This window comes from Peromyscus maniculatus, chromosome 19, assembly GCF_049852395.1.
Source record: "Peromyscus maniculatus bairdii isolate BWxNUB_F1_BW_parent chromosome 19, HU_Pman_BW_mat_3.1, whole genome shotgun sequence".
NCBI classification, from domain to species: Eukaryota; Metazoa; Chordata; class Mammalia; order Rodentia; family Cricetidae; genus Peromyscus; species Peromyscus maniculatus.
Genome location: NC_134870.1, coordinates 30839352 through 30855497, shown reverse-complemented (window position 1 = coordinate 30855497; position 16146 = coordinate 30839352). Strand labels below are relative to the sequence as shown.

At 44.9% G+C, this 16146-nt stretch overlaps 1 protein-coding gene across 4 annotated transcripts in view; it reads right to left on the bottom strand.

Moving 5' to 3' along the window:
- The window catches only part of Arhgap26 (Rho GTPase activating protein 26), a 391848-nt gene that overhangs the window by 286860 nt on the left and 88842 nt on the right, over window positions 1–16146 (bottom strand). For all 4 annotated transcript variants that reach the window (XM_042264260.2, XM_042264261.2, XM_042264262.2 and 1 more), the window contains exon 2: window positions 507–602. In XM_042264260.2, the coding sequence (XP_042120194.2) occupies window positions 507–602 (96 nt within the window). The remainder of the gene's footprint in view (window positions 1–506; window positions 603–16146) is intronic.

The window sequence follows — 16146 nt, the reverse complement described above, 5'->3', positions numbered from 1 at the left end:
GCCAAGTGTTACCAGGCCAAGATGGAAGGCCACTAGATCAAATTTGTGAAATGTTTAAAGAAAAAAACAAACAAACTAGAACTTGAGATAAGTTCCACTTACATGGTAATTGAGTTTAAAATAAAAAGTCAACTAAAACATAGCACCCTTCTCATCTCAGTCCATTAGCTAACGCTGTGAAACCTTGATCCAATTCTCTTCATCAGCTGAATTCACTCCTGGGTTCTCAGCACTGTGGTTGGGTTAAGGGGAAAAAGGAGAGTGTCACAAAACCAGCCAGGACACTGAAGGAAGGTGGACAGGAGCATCCTCGCAGAACTCCCGACTCCTCCTGCCACTGGACAGGGAGTGAGGCCAGCACAAGGAGAAGCCCCACCCCGACTTTCCTCTCTGTGCCTTCCACTACCCACTGGATTTCTACCCTCACGAATAGGCCTCTTAGCCCAGGAGAAGGCTTGCTGGAAAGAACAGCAAATGTTTCCATCTTCCAGGAGGTCATGACTTACCTATACACATCTCATCATCTGTTTCTGCATCTCCTATACACTGAAATTTAAATTCATTTAAGGAATCTGCAAACTTCCGCTTTGCTGAAGACAAATCTAACAAGAAAAAGAAGAAAACAGAAATTAATGAAATTAAATTGGCCTTCCTAGTTGTTGCCCTTTTTAAGTCCTTCTGGGTACAGTTAGCAAGGTTTGTTCCTGAGACCATTTCACAGAAGAAATGTTAACCCAAAATAGTAAATACCTTTTTATATAATAACACTTGATATAAAGTATTGATTGGCTCCAAACATTTTTATTGCAATTGCTTTAACAATTCAAATCCTATGGGATAAAGATAAAATTCAGTGGTAAAGTGCTAGCCTAGCACACCAAGCCCTGGGTTTGATTCCCAGCACCACAATGGAGGTGTATACATACATACATACATACATACATACATACATACAATTTTTAATCCTATGTCTGCTTCCTCCAAACACACTGAGACCTATCATCTCCATGTGACACATGGGAATATCACCACTTCAGGAGAACAGGGAGGAAGCCCTGGATCAGAAGCAACATCAGTCCCCATAGCCTACAGGTGCATGCTACCACACCTTCGATGCGCTCGCTCATTCAGCTGTCCCCATATGCGACTCTAACACATTCTGTAGATCCAAAAGAGAAAGCAGGAAGAGCCTCTGTTGCCCTGTCTCAAGGCATGAACACACCTCGCTTCCTCTTCCAGCTAAAGACAGACAAGGGCCAAGTTCTCAGACCCATTTCCATTAGTCCACAGCTTGACAAATTTCCATCTGAGCCATTTTCCATCGTCACCAGAAGAATGAAGGCCTGGCGATGTTTTATATGGGGATTTTCTTAAGAAGCCAACCCCACACATGGTATCTATAATGAAAACTCTCTGGGGCCCTTGTCAAATTTAAAAACTAAACTTTCCTTTAAGACAGTAATAAAAGCCAATGATCCTTCCTGAGCCCTCAGCTTCTGTTCAGGGCATAAAATCACCAAGGTACCTTTAAGTGGCCTGACAGACAAGGCTGCTCAGTACAGCGTGCTTAACTTAATTCCACAGGCAGCCTTCCTGCAGATTAGGCTAATCATTCAAATTACCATCTATCCAGGCTCCCCTCATTGAGGGGAAATGGCATTAAGTTCCAACTCCCAGCAGAGGGTAATAGGAGGCATAACTCGTAACAAGGCCTGGATTTAATAAGATGGGAGGTTCTGGCTTCCCAGATCAATGTGACTCGCTAAATAGAAGCCTCCCTTCCCTCAGTGGAAGGTCATTTAGGTTGTTTCCATTCCCTCGTTATTGTGAATAGAGCAGTAATGAACATGGCTGAGAAACTATCTGAAATAAAGGATGCCGAGTCTTTCGGGCATATGCCCAAGGAGTATTATAGCTGGGTCATATGGTAGATTTATTTTTTAGCTTTTTTGAGGGTGTGTGTGTGTGTGTGTGTGTGTGTGTGTGTGTGTGTATCAATAACTAAAGAAAAAGAGGCCATAAATTTGAGAGAAAACAAGCAGGGCACATGGGAGGTGTTAAAGGGAGGGAGGGGAGGAAAAATGAGGTAATTATATTGTAATTTCAAAACAGTTGTTTTTTTGAAAGTATCCTTGACCCTCGGCACTTCCTTCTTTAGCTCCCATTTTCTCCCTTAAGGCTGATGATTCTCATCACTTGATTGTGCTTGGCTTGTCTCTTCTGGTATGTGCAGTGCGATCTGCTGAGAGTTTGCTGAATAATGACGAAGAGGCATGATTTACAAACTCAGCCCCTAGTGGCCCTCCCAAGCCAGAGCTGTCCGTAGAGGGTCGCCAGGCCCAGGGGAAGCTGCTGTTCTCAGTCTGGATCTCATGCTACTGACTAGCTCCTGAACCTCCTTCCCACAGCTCAGAGGGCATGGGTCCCAGGCAAAGCAGCCTGTTGTACAACACAATGGGAGGCTCGGCATGCGGGGTGGAAGAGAACACAGGATCCAGTTTCAAACCCCTCCCTGGCACAGACGCTTTCACGGAAGAGTCCTGGATAAATCATCGTCCACATATGACAGCAGGGAACGAGGCTTCTCTCAGAAGAGGAGGGTCTCCTTCAGAACACAGTTCACTCCTGGCAAGCCTAACAGAACGCCGTGGGGAGGAAGGAAACTCGAGACTCTGGACAGGCCAGAGAGGAAAAAGAAAGGATGTTATTTATTTCAAAGTGGAAGCAAAGGACCCCAGGAGCCTCAAAGCACAACAAATGTGAGTGTGGCTGTATGCAGTCGCATTTTGGTCCAAACGTGCCCCCAATCAGAGCTCACAAAACAAGGCCTGAGCAAACACTGTGAGTAGGATCACTTCACCTCCTGCAGACAGTCCTCTGTCTCCCCAGCAGGACAAGAAAGAGTTACCCTAAAGATCACCTCAAGTAGAAAAAAGGGAAATGCAGACTGAGTTTGGGAAGGTTTCCAATGCACCTGAAAGGTTGTGCTGCCAGCAGCTGCCAACAAGGGTGAAGGACCAGCTCCTGAGGAACAACGGGGCCTCTGTGGGCCCTTCTAAAAGTGCTGCCTTGCCAGGTGACAGGCAGAAAGCACCCTGATTTCACTGCCTGTTGGCCCACAGCAGATGGAGAGGCTAGATCTGGGCCTGGTGGAAGATGAGGTAATGAGCAGTAATGGAGTCAATACAGGGCTCCGGGCCAGGGAGCATAACTGAATGGAATGAGAATTCCAGAGCCTGGAACCTGGGAAGGAGCTTACCTTGGACCTGGTAGAGAAGCCTTTCAGGGAAACTACAGGAGACACCTGTTGTTTTGCTTGCTCAATCTGCACCTGGCCTGAAGCACAGCATCTCCAGCTTGCGTGGAACTACCTTTCTCCACATGCATCCTATGAGACTCTGTTCATAGAATGATCAATCCCAAACTCTTGCTTCCACCGCAACCAGCTTTGGAAGCTGGGTTCAGGTTTCAACTTACCTATTTATTAGCTATGTTAACTGACCCCAGATGAGTTACAAAGTGTCAGTCATTAGATAGCGCCTGGGAGGTCACCCCACAAGTGAGGGAGACCTACTATACAAGCACTCTGCACACTTGTAACTCATCAGTCCTCTGGACTGAAGTCCCTGGAATATGTGGGGATTCGATATTGCTCACCCCCATTAAGACAGTCCCTCTGTGGTATTTGGTACAATGGTAAGACATAAAGTAAGAATGCTCAAAAATCATTGCCTCTTGCCTCTTTCAACACAAAAGTATTAGTTATTATCTTGATGTAAATCATCACTCTGGCCATACCGCTCTCAAAAGGCATATGGAGCTTTCACTACTATGTAAACAAGACCCAACCATGCACATTCCAGTAAAGACTCAAGGAGGGCTGGTGCTAGGGCTGGGTGTGTGCCATGCATTGTGGTCCCTGCTCATATAACCTCGCTGGTTCATGTTCAGGCAGCACAAGACCCAGCAAGGAGCCAAACAGAGGCAATAAGGGTTACTATGCATAACTGCTATGGCAGGAAAGCAGGATGCTGGCAGGGCAGAGCAAAGAGATCACTGCCTACATCCAAGAAATACAAGACCTGCTAGGAGACAAAGAAAATAAGGATATGAAACCGCTACAAGCCTGGACCTTGAGAGATTGCTCCCAAACCCTTCTACTCACTTGGGTCAGAGGAAGGAGCCCTTCCCTTCCTGGGGATGCCATGATCTGCCTCAGCAAATTCCCCTGTGTACAAAACTTGAGAGGCTTGAACCCAAGCATGATGCTTCTTTAACGCAGAAGGCGTGAGATTATTTTTCAAACACTTTATAAAGCCACCTTAATTTCACACAGCTTTATTAGTGACATCACAGTCAATTCATTCTCCCTCCTTGGATAAAACTTAACATAACTGTGCGCACTTGTATACACCCATATAATAAAGAACTCAAGGTAACCTTGTAATTATATTTCATTTTGGTATATTCTGTGTTTCTGCGCCCTCCAAATTATTCTAAATTATTCCAAATTATTGTGTATAACTACCCTTAGGAATCTCCATTAGTCACATCTTTGTCTCCAGATACAGAGTGACTGCAGCTCTTAAAAGCGACTCTTAAGGTAAGAACTTGCTAGGATTTGGCCTCCCGGCTATATAAAGCACAAGAACACCAGTGTCCCCAGGCCATGTTTGCTAAGGTTTCCCTCCACTGCCCCACCATCCTGCATTTGGAATGATGCTGAAGCCAGTCCCTGAGTGGTTTCATCTCACAACATCCAAAGGTGCCTCAGACCCTGGACAGTCACCTCCAAAATCTGCTATATCCCTAAGTGGTTTCATCTCACAACATCCAAAGGTGCCTCAGACCCCGGAGAGTCACCTCCAAAATCTGCTATGTCCCTGAGTGGTTTCATCTCACAACATCCAAAGGTGCCTCAGACCCTGGACAGTCACCTCCAAAATCAGCTCTGCTGCCTTGTTTGGACACAGCAACACAAGCCAACTTACAGGTACCTGAGAGTCACCAGAGAAGACCCATCATGAGAGCTGAGAGAAAGACATGGTTCCTGAAGGGCTACCATTTCCTCTTTATCTCCACCCACAAATGAATTTCTAAACAGTCAAATCCAAACTCTTCCCCTGTATATTCTCTTCTAAGATCAGCCAAGGACAAAGAAGGGCCTCCTGTCTTGCCACTCAAGTTGACATCTGCTTGTCAACCTAATGCACAATATTCGTCTCCAAGCCTGTTAATTTTGCCAGCTCCTCCCATACCCTTCAATGCCCTCTATCCCAAATGGATATTACTATTTGCCTCGATGGTTGCCCCAGCCTTCTCTACTGCCATCCCTTTAACAAGTTCTCTGCCCAACTGTGTCATACCTGTGATAGCTAGAGAGAAGACTAAAGGCCCTCTCAAGGCTTGAAAGACCCTGAGAATGTGACCTGCCACCTCCTTCCTGCTCTGGGTTCCAGCTGCCCCAGCCTAGGTAGTTCCTGCCACTGTGCCTACGGATCATAAGTTCCTTCCTCCAAGAAGCCTTCATTGGCTTTTCTAACCAACCTAAACCTGACCCTATTTTTCACTTCCTGAATGAACACTATGAAAATCCTCCTTCACAGAAATTTTGTGTTAGTTCATGTAACTCCGCAATGTGCCTTAAGGTAGTGAGTTCTACCAAGCAGGATAGTGACCCTCGGTGCCTAGCTCCAAAACTCAGCTCAAGCCTGGCTGTGAAAACATGCATGCTACAGAAAGAACAATGGAAGAGAGAAATGGGATACTCCACAGATGCATCAGCCTTTGCTGAAGGTAAACTCCCAACTCCATGTTGGATGAATGTTAGGGAATATTATTCTAAAGTGTGTTACTTTTATGTTGCATTTGTTTAACTCTGTGAAGTTGTGATATTTTGCCTGTTAAAACACCTGATGGTCTAATAAAGAGCTGAATGGCCAATAGCAAGGCAAGAGAGAGAAATAGGCAGGGCTGACAGGAAGAGAATATATAGAAGGAGAAATCTGCAAAGGAGAAAGTAGCCAGAGAAGGAGGAGGGCATCAGGGGTCAGCCACCCAGCTACACAGCAAGCCATGGGGTAAGAAAAAAAGGTAAACAGAAAAAGACACGGGTAAAAGCCCAGAGGCAAAAGACAGATGGGTTAAAGTTAAGGAAAGCTGGCAAGAAACAAGCCAAGCTAAGGCCGGATATTCATAATTAAGAATAAGCCTCCATGTGTGATTTATTTTGATGTTGGGTGACAGGCCCCCAAAAGAGTAAAAACCAACAACTACAGCTGAAGAGAAAAAAAAAAAAAAGATTAAGTAAGTCAATAAAAGCTCTTTGACCAATGGGAATCTGAATGGAGCCAGATGTATGTGGAATGTGCGAATGTGCTTAGCACTAACATGGAACCACCTCCTCTAAGTCAAGGAAGACAGTTCTCATAAGGCCGGAGGGAGGGCCACCATCAGCAGGAGCATCAAAACAAAACTTTCTCTCTACCAAGGACCGAGAGAGATACACTAGAGGCAAACTAAGTGCCAGTCACAGCCACATGCCAGGCCCAATACATCCCTCAGCCTCCAGTCAGCAGTGGGAATAAGAGTTCTTAGAAGCCAGAGCCCTTCTCACAGAAACCACACTGAAGACAGGGTTTCCCAGGCTCAGAATGTAGTGCTTTACACCCAGTTCAGTGTGCTCAGCTGTAGAGAGAAAAGCTGGTAGAGTTTTTGCTAAATGCCATTTTACAGCCTGAATCCCTCCTTTCCATCAGCAAGAGAACTGACTATGCTGAATCTCAAAACCAGTCAAAAAGCATTTGCCTAGACTCTGTGACACGAGATGCTACCTACATCCACTAGGTGGCAATCAACCACATCAGACAGTGTACCTAGGGAAGATCCTGTCCCTTTTGATGAAGACTTGCTAACTGGAAGGGAAACATTCTGAGAATGCTTGGTTCCAATGATAGAAGGATCCTGGCCTCCAGTGGGAAAGATGCTCTAATACTCAGAGGGTGGATGCTCTCTGAAATATTCTGGAAGGGTTGTATGTATGAAGCACTGCCAAGCATGAATGGTGTATTCTTCCAGTTTTAGTTGGGATCAGCTTGGAACATTTCTCCTCTCACTGAAACAGATGACATACCCACAGGCACATCAGCCGACCACGTTAAATGATGTGTGCTCTGATTATAGATCCGTGTGATTTTCCTAAAGCCATTCCTTAAATCTGTATTTCCTAAATGAGGTCACAACCAACACTAACCCACAAGAAATTGGTTTTGGACCAGGGTATTAAGGCTAATAAAATGCTCAGAGTGTATTCTAAAAATGAAATCAGGTGGAACAAGGAAGAGCATGACTCTTCCCAATATGAGGGAATTGAATTAAATTCTACTTACATGGAAATACCCTTAATTAAAAGGAAGGAGCCTGAAGTCCACACACTAATACACATCAAAACAGCTATGATTGTGCATTGATTGACTCATTTCTAACTGTGGAGCATGAATCAAGTGATTAAACTGTTCCATCTATAAATCAGGTATTTTTTTCTCCACTTTGCAGTTAGGTTTAACCTTTCTGAGGACCACAAAGTTAATCAATCTGTAGTATGAGCAATCCGGTCCGTCTTTGCTCTAAATGCCTAGTTTACTCAAATACTTGAGGCTCTAATGTCAGTGTACTTGAAGAAATAAAAGGATGGTTTATACACGTCCCGTATCCTTAAAGAGAATTCCAGGTAGAAGGCTCTAATCTGTACATACAAAGCCATAAATTAAGTTAACATGTGCTAAGGCAATCAGGGGGCGGGGCAACTACAGAAGTACAAGTGGGGTATTATTTCAGCTGGGCCACTAGAGACAGAGACAACACAAAGGGGAAAGAGAAAAGCAGGGAGTGGCATTTGAGCCAAGTCTTGTTTGGCTATGAGGTAGGCAGGAGGTGTGGGGCAGGAGGCGGGGCTCAGGAAGGTGTTCTGAAGTCACAGTGGAGAAAAAACCTACAGAGGAGGGAGAGCACCCAGAAACAAACTGACGGTCAGGTGGACAGACAGAAGGGGGCTGCAAAAGAAGGTCAGAATCAACCACCAGAAGGGCGTCCATGTTAACCAGAGGAAGCCACGCTTTATGCCCTGAAGAAACTGTAACCAAGTCTTCACAGAAGACTGACAAGATCAGCTTCCACAATGATGAGGTCTTTTATTAAGGAGCTGCCCTGAACTGTTTTAGGACACACACACACACACTCTGATGTATCTTTGCTTTGCTGTGAGATCAAGAAGCCAAGGCAAGGGAAACCATTGACAGAGGACACCTCACCATCTGGACCTGTGTGCCCAGACCACTGGACAGCCAATGAGGAGCATGTGTACCACCAGAGAAGCTCTGCTGCCTCCTGAAAACGCCAAGTCCTCTTAGGAGTGATCAGTAGTATAGTCATTACATTCACTGAATTATGTACATAGATGATGTATATCAATGCACCCATAATTCCCAATTCTTTATATGCTTTAATATATTGCACCCTTTCATTTATACAAATATACCTATATGTGTATATTATTTATGTGCTTTACATATTTTAAAAGAAGTACTAGTGTATCCCCATAACAATCCTTGTATTTAAGTGGTAATGACTAGTCTTTTAATTTTTGTACTGTATTTTTTGTTTATATATTTTACGTTTATGAGTGTTCTGTCTACATGTATGCCTGCACACTATCAGATCCCATTTTAGATGTTTGCAAGCCACCATGCAGTTGCTGTGGAATTGAACTTAGGACCTCTGGAAGACAGCCAGTGCTCTTAACCACTGAGTCATCTTTTCGACCCTCTGATTAGGCTTTTACATGAGAATAAAAGCATGCTGGGGTGAGGTTTGAGGGTTTTGTTTTTGGGCGGGCCACACACATGATAGGCACTAGGTTCTGTCACCAAGCTATATCCACAGCCCAGAACATGTTAAAAGACAGTGTGTTACATGAAGTGCTTAGTAAACACTTGCTAATGCTGTGACCAGGGCATCAAGTGATTTAATCAATATCAGGTCAACTATGCAAAAAGCCACTCCTAAGAACCCAGCCATGAAGTAGAAGTGGACACAGAGAAGTGGTTACTGTATTTAGAAAGCTATATTCACATGTTGTCCTAAGGTATGATAAGGCAGAAGTCTGGTGCAGGCAAAGTCCCTCAAGGAAAACTGGCATTTGGTTAGTTAAAACAAAGAAATGCATTCTGAAAGCTAACTCAGTGAGGGCACAAAAAAATGGGGTATTTCCAGGATGCTCAAGTACACATTGATTCATCAGTCAATCAGTCAGTCTCTCTCTCTCTCTCTCTCTCTCTCTCTCTCTCTCTCTCTCTCTCTCTCTCTCTCTCACACACACACACACACACACACACACACACACACACACACACATACTTCAAGGGTTTGACTTGCTTGGGTTCCACAAATGCAGATGCAAACCCCAAGTCTCCCATTTCCTAGCTCTGTGCCTTCAGCCAAATTACTCAAGCTTTCCAAGAGACTATGAAAGTATAAGGACAACATGCACTCCCCAGAGGTATCCTTCGAATTAAAAGTGGCAAAACTTCACTGGCAGGTTAGAGAGAAGAGGATAACCAAAAGGAACCTTGAGTGGCATGAGAATTAAACATTTTTGCCTCATTGGATCACCAGAATAATCAAATAACCCTATTCCAGTGAACTACTAAAAACCCATTTGAGAGTTAAAGGTTTTCTTCAGATGCTTATAAAATCTTAGGGCATGTACAAATTTATAATTTCACCCCAGATGAAAAGCAAGGCGAAACTCATTTGAGGACTGGGAGTTAAGTGCAGCTGCAAACCACTTGCCTAGCATGTCATCTCATAAAAAAAAAACAGTTTGGGGTCTCTTCTTAAAACACTGATCTAGTTCAAGTGAGCCTTTAAAATGCAGGAAAGGTGAGGTGGTGATGTCATCAAATCCCTTTTGTCTATTTCATAGGATGGAGCGGGGAGTGTGGGGGGGGGGGGGGGTGGGAACAGCCCCAGCCCCACATGAGACAGATAAAGAGATGAGACAGATAAAGGACCAGGCCAACATACAAGGCTGGGGTGCTAGGCTTCCTGAGAAGGCCAGACTTCTCTGTGAACTGTCCTGAGATAAGTACGTTTTAGAAAGAAGATAAATTAAGAGGAGAACTCATAGGACCAAGACAGGGAAATCACAAGTTCTAGGACAACCCGGACTAAGGGAAAAATTGTCTCAACAGTGAAGAACTGAAAGCATACAGGTTAGGCCAAGGGTCTGCAGGGAAACAAACCAGACTAGGGCTGAGGAGACCAGGGGGAGTAAAAGAGTTCCTCTCTCTCACGGTGGCCGCAGAAGTACTGTGAGAAGCCTGGCAAGAGCAGGAGGTGGCAGGAGGGGGGGCATGCGTGGCTTGAGTCTCCAGTCTCAGATTTGACTGTGGAAAGCCCTTCACTCCAGGGCAGGGCTTCTCAAGATTGACCTGACTGTAATCACCGTGGTGTCTTGTCAATGCACATTCTGATCCAGAAGTCCCCAAAGCTGGAATCTGCATGCCCGCATGAGGTCCCCGAGGATGCCAGTGGTGCTGGCCCAGGCACCATACTCTCTGGAACTAGGGTTTGGATTCCCACCTAAGACCTGAGAGCAGAGACCAAAGCTGCCCGTCCTTGTAGCACAATAATGACATACAAGATCTCAAGAGATTCTGGAAGGATGGATGCAGGAGAAAATGTAAACTGCTGCAAATATAATGGAACTTGTATCAGAAGCAGAACTAGCAGGCATCTTGCACAGTCCCTATACACACTGAACCCAGAGCAAGTTGCTGCTTGACACACATGGCTGAAAAGAACAACAACAGAAAACAAAAACAAACAAAAGTCATTTGAAAACCAAGGGCTAAACCGGAGCTCAGAAACCACACTAAAGAACCTTTTCTGTCTTTTCTTGATGTTGAGAGTATATTTTTATATTTTGCATATTTTTACAGCAAGGCACACCTCTTTGTTGTTCTGAGAGAGCAGTTTTCAAAAAGCTGACTGAGGGAGCACAGGCACTGTTAGTCTCAGCAAATAACCATAGCAACTAATACCACCCAAATAAAATGATGTCTTCTCAATGATGTGCTGGCTCAATTAGATTAAGAGGGTGACGTGTACCATCTGAAAATTTACAGTGATAAAATTCCAGCAAAAGCCAGACCTTCTTGGAAAGGTTGGTAAGTAAAAGAAAAGCCTTGCCAATAAATTGAAGACCAGACATGGAGCCAGAAAAAAAAATCCAGGATCTGAAGAATTGGAGCAACCTACTGCTCTGGTTGTCCCTGGCTTACAGACACAGAGCCCATGTACAAACTCAGCTTCACAAATGAAGGCCACCACCTCTACCAGGGATCTAGCAAGAAAGTAACATCTTGTCTCTTTCTGTGCCTTCCTTCATGAATAGTGTAAAGGGAAAACAAATACTGCTACCTTAGAAAAGTCTTCAGAGAGGTTTACCAAATTAACTGTAAAGCTTTTAAATGCCATAGAGGCAGACTGCAGGGCAGCAGGTTCAGGTTGATGACGGGTGTACAGTGCTTAGGAAGGTCCTCACAGGATGCAGACCCTTCTGTACCAAGGTCTTCATACTGGAGCTATACTTGTGAATGAATACCTCAGCATCTTCAAATCCAACAGCCATCTGTCTTTCCACGCCCCCAGACCAGACCCACCTCTTCCAGGTCTCTGCAATCACACCTGCACTGAACATATCCAGACAAGCCAGAACCTCACCTGGGAAACCAATCACCTTCCTGTCACCTCTGAAGCTTTTCTAGAAAAGGACAAATAGGGGCAGGAGAAAGAAAAAAAAAAAAAAACATAACCCTGCCCAGAGACTCAGTCTAACTGGCACTCAGTGGTCACTTGGGAACAGCAAATGCCAGCAATCTTCATGTATCAGACACCCCTCCTGCAGCTCACATCAATAGCTGAGACTAACTTGCAAGTAACCGAGGGAAATACAGCACAGGGAGGAAATTAAGGACTTCAACTAATCATGCCTGTGCTGGAGCTTTGGAACAGGCTCCCAGGAGGCAAAGTCCCATCTCCTCCTTTTTCCACATTTGTGAGAAGGAGCTACAAGGAACCTGAAGGTTCCTCTGAGAAGAGAAATGGCACATGGAAGTGCTTAGCACAGGGCCTGGCCTGCAGTAAGCACTCAATAAACCAGAGGTATTAGTATTAGACAGCTTTGTATAATGATGTCATAAATAAAGCATCAGGCAGATTTATGTCCATAAAGAGGTCCAGCCAGCCACCCAGCTGCCTCCTCGCCATTTGAAGGGTCCCACCACACTGACTTCTGGCCCTCCTTCACTCAGGTTCCTGGCAGCAGGATTAGGATCCAGACTGCATCAACCTAATCCCAGGCATAGCTCATGTGCTTCTCAACACATAACATGGGAGACCGGGCCGACAGCTCCCCAGAACCAGAATAAGTTCAGTTAAAAAGAAAAATCCATTGTCTCCCCCTGGACTCAATAAACATTTCCTGGAGAAAAAGAAAAAAGAAAAAAAGCACTCAGCATTCTGAACAGAGCCACACCTAATAACATTCTCAGAAATCAGTTTCACTTCCTTCTACCCCCCCACCCCCCCCACCCCCCCACCCCCCCCACCCCCCGTTTAATGCTGACTTTTACCCCATGTCCCCGCTGCTGCACCTGAAGGGAAACTTGTTCTCCGGTGACAGAACAGGGAGGTCCTGGTGGGCAAATGTCCACTTTCCTCAGGGATTCCCTTGGGAACCTCTCCTGATACCCAGGACCCGCCCATGTCTCAGCACTTCTCAGAGCATCCCTTGTTCCAGCCCACCACACAATTGGAGAGGCCAAAGATTAGTGATTCACAAACTATAGTACCACCGGCAAGAGGCTTTCCTGGGGGGCCCACCTAGCCACCTCCATCACAAGGCCTAGAGCCTGTGATCCAGACATCTGGGCGTCCCAAGCAAGGTTGTATTTAAGTATTTTTTATTATAATATGATTACATCACTTCCCCCTTCCCTTTCTTCCCTCCAAACCCCACCAGGAACCCCCCATACATCTTGCTCTATTTAAAATTCATAGTCTCTTTTTCTTTAACTGCTGGTGTGCGCTCCTAAATACACAAATACAACCTGCTGAGTCTGTATAATGAATGTTACTTGTATGCATGTACATGTTTTTCAGGGTTAACCATTTGGTATTGGATAACCAACTGATAGGCTCTTCCCTGGAGAAGACTGTCTCACTGCATTTCTTAGTTGTCTGCAGTTCTCAGTCTAGGGTTGAAGACACTCGGGGTTGCCCCATCCACATTAGCATGTCTGCTGGCATTCTTGTTCAGGTTGTGTTGATGAGACTTGATAGTTGTAACTTCTGACATATCTAGGATACAAACATCTCACAGCCCATCCCTTGTTCTTCTAGTTCTTACAATCTTTCCACTTCTGAAAAGATCCCTAAACCTTAGGTGCAGGAGTTGTGTTATAGATAGATCAACTGGCACGGGGTTCCATAACTGTGCACTTTGATAGATTATGGTTTTCTGTAATGGTCTCTATTTATTGCAAAGAGATGTTTCCTTGATGAAGGATGAGAGCTACACTTACCTGTGGGTATAAGGACAAATAGAGTGTAGTTAGGGATTAGCTGGTTTAGAAAAGTAGTGATTTACTTCACTATCCCTGGGTAGTTGGCTAGGTTTCCAGGACTGGGTATGAGTTCTTTCTGTCTTGTTGAACAGGTCTCAAGTCTAATTAGAAAGCTGTTGGTTACTGCCAATATATGTGTACACGACTGTACCCTTGGAGTTGTTATGCCATAATCGTGCCAAGCAGTTTTATGCCTGCTGACGCTCAAACACTGCCACGAACTAAAACTTCAGGACATCTCGGACCACGCACCAACAATGGAATGGGTGCTGATTACAAAGCTGGAGATCCTGAGGCCAAGCTCATCTTTGAACATCTCACAGAAGGCCTGCAAGTGTTCCAAGAGCAGTCAACTCACACTCAAGACAAAATCAACCATGGTAACAGCAGGGTTGGGAGGAGGGAATGTAATTCAAGTGAAATCTCACTAATTCCAAAGCTAGAATCAAAAGAGAAAAAGAAAAAAAAAAAAGCTCCCCAAGAGCTGGCTAGATAACTCAGCAGGTAAAGGCCCTGGCCACCAAGCTTGACTGCTTGAGTATCATCACAGGAACACATGGGAGGGAGAACTGACTACCACGTTGTCCTCTGACCTCCATATATGTACTATGACACATGCAGGCACGTGTGCAGACAAGCCAAACAAACAAACATAATCAATCAATCATATAATAAGCAATGCTCTTCACTGTCTCCTTCAGAAGGCCAGAGGACCATGGCCCTGTTTGGTGCCCGGTTTCTAAAGCTCTGCACATGGGACCTGGAGCTGGAAAACGGCTCAGTGCTGGCTGCACAGAAATCCACTGCAGCCTTCGCACAGAGGGCTAAGCATGCTTGAACCACAGCTGGCTGGGGCTGTCAGAAGGGGCTCTGCCCCACTCACTTTCTCTGACACACAGACCCCAGGGAATCTGAGAAATAGGCTCATGGGGAAGCTGAAAGTGGAAGGAGAGCCTGAGGCATAGGCAGGTAGTGTTCATGGTTGTGCAAGACTCTGTGCACAGAAGAGGTTGCTTAATCCACTGCTCTGTCATAGCTCTCTTACAACTTGAAGTATTTTTAGTTCTGAGCTTGTATTTAGTAAGTGAAGTCCAGTAGGATATACAGCACATGTGTAAACACCGGTGTGTACAGCTAAAATGTTACACTACTCCGAGATACATAGTGTTCTGATGCTCACAATTCTGGGGAACCCGTGGTGTGTGGGAACTTAGTGAGAATCAAAATGAGTACTGAAGAAGCTTGTTATGACTTCAGCTGTACAGATGGGACACAGATGATCATGAAACACCACACCTGCTCCAAGAAGGCAACAGCATTTGAAGGGCCTCAGGACTGAACAGAGCCTTATTTTACACCTGTTTCTTTCCCCAGCTAAGCCTGGTACTGATGCAGACCATGGCAGGTGCCTTTCCTTTTCCTCCCTCCTAACCCCTCAGTAAGCTAAGAGAGAGCATGCAGGGGATGTGCAGGCATCAAGATATTCAGCGCTCCCACTGGTACTGGTACTAAGCACATGAGAAGCACAAAGTATGGCCTGGTATAATTTTGGTGATGCTACATATGAGTCATTTAAACTTATATTCAAGATCGGCACTGTAGAATATAAAGTTGAACAGGAAATGCATACTAATCACTTAAATATTCCTTTTGAGAACATTAAATTACAAATTAAAATACCACAAGGCAACAGGAAAGAAGCTTTCTATTTTAATATCTTTTATAGCATTTATGTCTGAATTTTTTTTAACAAGGAGCCACGAAGATTGTGTAGCCCTGGGAGTGCTTTGATACCTCAAATAAAACTCCCCCTCTCTCCAATTGGTACCTTAAGGAGTGCCACCCTTGTGACATCATCAAATCTAGCCAATTCATATCTAGCCAGCTATCTTCCTCCCCTCCAGACAACTCGTCACTCCAGTACACAGAATGGACTATTCACAAGGCAGATCTGATCTTGTTGCTGCTCCTCACCACCACCCTTCCAAATATAGCTGTTCCCACTCCCTTCAAGACAAATCTGATCAAAGTCTACAAGACCTGTCTGCATGACTCACTGGTCATGCCCTCTATCTGTGGCACAGTCCTTGGTCAACATTCATCTTGATCCTTAAATGTGTCGAGAACCCTCCCGCCATATGCCGGGCCTGTTCCTTCTACTTGGAGCTCTCCTCACCCCCACCCATGTCTTGTTCAGAGCAACTGTCTCACCTAATCGCTGGGATGAGCTCCTCTCAATCCTTATAACCCCCTATCCCATTCTTGTCTGTGAGTAAAAGTCTCCTTGAATTTGGGGTGCCATTTAATGGGTACTTTCCTGGTGCCATTACACACTGCAAGAAGCCAGTAGCCATGCTGTTTTGCTCATCAAAAGGAAAATTATCACAATCTTAGCATGCAATAAGCTCCCAATGATGTTTTAAACTATTTAAAATTACATTTATTGCCGGGCGGTGGT